The sequence below is a fragment of the Octopus bimaculoides genome, chromosome 7 (genome assembly GCF_001194135.2).
Source record: "Octopus bimaculoides isolate UCB-OBI-ISO-001 chromosome 7, ASM119413v2, whole genome shotgun sequence".
NCBI lineage: Eukaryota > Metazoa > Mollusca > Cephalopoda > Octopoda > Octopodidae > Octopus > Octopus bimaculoides.
The window spans coordinates 15,332,359-15,338,047 of NC_068987.1; the positions used below are offsets into that span (position 1 = coordinate 15,332,359).

At 35.3% G+C, this 5,689-nt stretch overlaps 1 protein-coding gene across 1 annotated transcript in view; it reads right to left on the bottom strand.

The window, feature by feature from the left end:
- Nucleotides 1–5,689, bottom strand: part of LOC106867389 (vitamin D3 hydroxylase-associated protein) — a 26,669-nt gene that overhangs the window by 20,259 nt on the left and 721 nt on the right. The window contains exons 2-3 of the mRNA XM_052969129.1: nt 913–1,146; nt 467–580 (exon numbers count right to left, since the gene is read on the bottom strand). Coding sequence (XP_052825089.1) covers nt 467–580; nt 913–1,140 — 342 coding nt within the window. The 5' untranslated portion in view covers nt 1,141–1,146. The remainder of the gene's footprint in view (nt 1–466; nt 581–912; nt 1,147–5,689) is intronic.

A 5,689-nucleotide genomic window follows, 5' to 3' on the forward strand; every position in this document is an offset into this window, starting at 1 on the left:
GGGTTAGAGTTAGGGTTAGGGTTAGGATTAATTGTTTCAGAATCGTTTGTTTATGTAGTCGGCACTTAATGTATATCGGCTGAATGGACGTCAGTGATTGGTTGAAATTACAGAAATACGACAACTTTAACATGGAATAATTTATGGATTTCTTTTTTTTTAAAGAAGACTAAGAGAAAAAGATGTTTTATATGACATATTCTACCAGTGTTCCAAGTTTCAAAGTGTTTCGTTAATGAAAAATGTGGCCCCCGTTTTAAAAAAGATCCAATCCTTGTAAATGACCCATACGTTAGGGACCTTCAGCAATTACTTGCTGGCAGCTGGTAATGGCTAAAGGTTCTTATTAGGAAGTCTTCACATTTCTTTCAAACTTGTCTTATAATGATAGAAGCAAATAAAATATAAAAATGGTTTTAAAAAGAAAGATAAAAGAAAGAAGTCATAATAATAAAAATTAAATAACCTTGTATTGATAAGCATGAAGAACATCAATAGCTTTTAATGAACGGTCTTTGAGTCGTCTCTGAAGTTGGACAATGTCCAATGATAGAATTTCATTTCTCATTTCTTCAGTAAGCTGAAAAAGATGAAAAACTGTGTTAGAAAAATGCCTTGAATAAAAATGAATAAAAAACGTATTTTAATATTTTATTCTTGGATTTACAAGTCTGATTTTGATTTTATGAAAGGATTGACTAATAATAATAGGATAGTGTGTATGTTTTATTATAAGCATAATTAGCCTCCAGAGGTACAACGTCCTTTAAGTTAGAAAAACTGGCTAAGCTCTATTGGAGGCAAAGAACTTAAGTGAGTGAAGTGAAGGGTAGCATGAGAGAGAGAGCAACAGAGAGAGAAAGAGAAGTGATGTGAGAGAGAAATGCAGAAATATATATTTCAAATACTTACACTTGATTTCTGTAACTTTTCCTTTAAAGACTTTAGTTGTTCTGCACGTTTACTGTAGGCTTCCTTCATAGCTCTTTTAACTTTCATGCACATGCGTTGTCTTTTGAGTAAATTGAACAGAAAGGTTGTACCTGACACCACCAGGATTGCAAAAATGCCTGACTTAATGTAAGGACACATTTCCTCAGGTATATAGTGCTGACAGTATTTACGAAGTGTGTCTTCCATCTTTCACTGAAAATGAAACAACATTTTTAATCAGACACATGTGAAATTGCCAGACAAGATTACTTTTTTGCAAAACGTATTTCACACATCATTTCTGAAATTACTAATTTTAACATGTATAAATAAATTCATATAATTGAAAATTTGTAATAAATACATATAAATAAGTAAATACACTGAGAGACCACAGCTAAGTACTATGGACACATGGTTAGAATGTCTCAGGGAAAGAATCACAGATTAGATTCTCCAACCTAAGCCAACTGGTTGGAGACTTAAGGGCAGACCAATTGTGAGATGGTTGATAATAAGCAGTAAAATGTGACAACCAACGCAGACTTTGTGGAGTTAACACAGAAGATATCACCCACATTGTAAGCAGTTGTATGAAAATGTCATCATGGTATTATCTACCGATGAGACATGATGTTGTAGCTAGGACACTCTGTGATGAAATCTGTTAGATGGATAACCCCAAGGAGGAAGAAATAAGAACCCACAGTATGGTAGAAGCCATAGCCACTCATAATAAAAAGGACAACTGGTGGAAAGTCCCAGTGAAGACCTCAATAAAATGTAAGCACAACAAACCTGATATAATGATTTTGAGATAGAGAAGAGAAACTATGTACAGTTGTGGGAATTAGCTGCCCAGCAGATGTTAACATAAAGCTGAAGATTACTGAAAAAGAGAATACCTTTTTCCAATTGACAACCTGGACAGTTTCATTCTTTGGTGCAAGTATGGCCATTTGGCAAAGTCAATAACGACCTGGAAAATTATGTCCAATGTTTGAGTAAACATTGGGAATCAACTCTTCTACAGTTTTGACCAAAATTTCACTGCCACTTGGAAAAGTGATATCTCCCTTACTGTCTTGTTGAATGCTTCGATTTCCTAGATCCAGTAGTTGAGCTGCAGTTCTTCCAGCATCCAAATCTCTGAATAAACTGTCTCTACCAAAAGTCCAATCAAGTCAGAAGTCTGATCAGGCCAAAAGTCCACTTTAGGTAAAAGTCCAATTTGGGCTGAAAGTTTGCTTTGGGACAAAAGTCTGATTTGGGCTGAAAGTTCAAGTTCTTCAATATTTCCTTCCGAGTGCTTCAATTCACAAACTCCAAGAACTTCAATTCACAAACTCCAAGAACTTCAAACCTCATGAACACAAAACCTCTCACTCTAAATTGGATCTAGTTTTAAATGAACTGAATTGAAAATATTTTTTTTTAATTCACAGAGTTTTGGTATTACTTTAAATTCAGTTTAAATGAAAAACTGTAAGTACACAAATTTTTAGAGTTCTTTTAAAATTTGAATTTTCACTTGTTAGCATGTAACAAATCTTCATCCAGACCTGATCCTAATGCTGGATGTTCAAGAACCAAATGGAGGGAAGATTTTCAATCTCGAGATCATCCTGGTTCCAAAAGCATATATATATATATGTTTATGTAGAGTAAATTTAGATGGACAGACAGAATTTCATGTTCATTCTAATAGACATATATAAAGTCATTTACAACTATTCAAATGAATTCCATACTGCAACATAATGAAATTCACCAATTTTATGGAGTTTTCATTTTTTGTCTATTTTGTTATATGAGGCCTATCAAGTACTCCAGCTTTTATCTTTTCACTGCTCAGACTGGGTAATGTGCAGCAGATATAGTGAAAGCTTGATCCATTTTTATGAAGAGCCTTAACAAACTGCTTCATAATGCCAAGTTTGATATAGAGTGGAGGTAGGATAATTTTTCCCCAGTTGAACTAATGGCTCTTCAACTATCATAAAAGATCCTGGAAAAAATGTTTGCTGTGGCCATTTTTTGATCACCCAGTGTTTTGTTCCTGGGCCTGCTGTCCCACATACATAAAAAGCATGGATATTTGGTGTATCCACTTTGTTGCCTCCAGGAGAAAATTAACCATCTTAAAGTCCATGCATATCACCCACTGCTGATTAATGTTGGGGTTTGGGTGTCTTAAAATCTAGACGTGATGGTAAAAAATGGATTGCATGTTTGGATTCGTTATATCAAATAACCTTCAAATCAGGCAAAGACATCCTGACAACAAAATACCTGTTCGGTTATGTGATCACTTTTGAATCCTTAGAATTTAATCTTAAAATACTATTTATTAGTGAAATACTAATTTTGTTCAGAAGGTAATGGAGATTCTACTTAAAACCTAGTCTTAAAATATTTATCCTAGGAAATTTTGATAAAGCAATGGGATTATAATAAATAAATTTAACAGTGAGTTATATATATATATATAAAGGAAGCATTTATTTAATTTGGATAAATGATATGAAAAATAATGGTTAAACTTATCGTATGAAAACTGTATTTAAATATATATGAAACAGTACAGCTTATATAATATTAAAATTTAAATGAAAGGATAGAATTTGAACACAAAATGGAGGTGATGATATTATACAGGTTAGTATCCCTTATTGAATACAAATATGTCAAGAAATTTTATAGCCATGGCTATTCTCATTCATGTGTGTGTGTGTGTGTGTGTGTGTGTGTGTGTGTGTGTGTGTGTGTGTGTCAGGAGTGTCTTTCTTTCTTTTTGTCCTTCTTCAACATTTGACAACTAGTATTGACTTGTTTATATCTATATATAATTTAGCAGTTTGGCAAAAGTGACTAATAAAATAAGTACCAAACAAGAAAAATAAGCACTGGGGATGATTTGTTTGTCTAAAGCCTTCAAGGCAGTACTCCAGCATGGTCAATGTCTAATGAGAGAAACAAACAAAAGATAAAACAAAAAAAGGTAACACAGATATGTGTCTGTGTATTTCAGTGTGGGTGTGCGTGCATTTGCATGCATGTATGTATGTATGTATGTACAAGTGAATGAATGTATTTATGCATACATACATACAAACATATATACACACATACTTATATATATATATATATACCCACATTTGTATGTACATACATAAATACATTCATACATAAAAGAGTGAAATCATGTAATCAAAAGTAAGCATTACTCAGCAATTATTCCATTTAAAAATGTATTGAAATCAGCTCATGTCAGGTCACATGTGCAAGACAGGTATGCGTTTTATTAAAAATTTAACTCAAAAACTCAAGAAGCTCACAAAGGTTGATTTAGAAGATTTATCAGCAGGAGTAAAATGAATGTTAATAAATGCCTTGGTAAGAAATATAGACTAATGTTCATTTTAAGTTGTAAATGTGTGAACTTGGGCCTGCATAGTCATTTGCCAGGTTAAACTAGTGGCGGGATATTCATTTGATTATATCAAGCTGTCTTAAAGAGCGAAATGACTCATCCAAAGGTCTCTCAGTCACGCCTACTCATTGATTTTCATTTGATGACATAAAGTTGTCATAAAGAATGAAATGATCAAGACAAGGATGTCTTGCAATGGTGAATATCTCTAAGCACGGTGGCACGTAAAAGCACCCACTACACTCTCGGAGTGGTTGGCGTTAGGAAGGGCATCCAGCTGTAGAAACTCTGCCAAATTAGATTGGAGCCTGGCGTAACCATCTGGTTTCACCAGTCCTCAGTCAAATCGTCCAACCCATGCTAGCATAGAAAGCGGACGTTAAACGATGACGACGATGATGATGATATGTATATATATATGCATGTATGTATTTATGCATGTATGTCATCATCCTCATCCTCCTCATCATCATCATCATTTAACATCCGTGTTCCACACTAGCATGGATGGGACGGTACCACAAGAGCCAGCCAGGCCGAAGCCTGCACCAGACTTCTGTGACTGTTTTGGCAAAGTTTTTACAGCTGGATGCCCTTCTGAGCACCAATCCCTTTACACTGTGGACTGGGTGCTTTTAAGTGGCACCTGCATTGACAGGGTTACCAAGTACTTACAAGCCATTAAAAAAACGAAAAAAACTTTTTAGAGAGGAGGAGCATTGGAGGAGGTGATGATGAAAAAATTATAGTGAGACAGATACAGGTGTCTTGCTGTAGAGGAAGTACAGGGTTACGCAGCTGGAGAGAGAAAGATCAGGAATGAAGACAGAAACAAGTGTGCTACCACAAAGAAAATATATGGTTGCCCAACCTGAGGGAAGTGCAGGAGAAAGAGAGAGAAAGAGAGTGGAGGACCGCAGGTTGGAGATGGCAGCAAAATGTCGGGCATACTCACAAGGAACAGGATCAGAGTATAAATGAGATGGCTGAGTAAAGGAAGAGAGAGATATACATAGTAGTAAGTGCCAGGGCATATCCTTGAGGTTCAAATGCCATAATATAAGTGACTGGATATTGTGAAGGGAGTGTGATTAAAGAGTGTGAGTAAGTGGCGACAGACCTGGGTAGGGTGTATATAGAGTTGGAGGGGCTACTGGATAGCAATGATACAGTGGCAAAGAGCCAAGAGGACAAGATTGGGGAGTGGGAGGTGAAAATGTGAGGAAGAGAAGAGATGTAGAGACATAGCTTGGTTCATTGTGTAAGAATGTGTATGTGTGTGTGTGTATATGTATGTATATATATGTATGTATGTATATATAT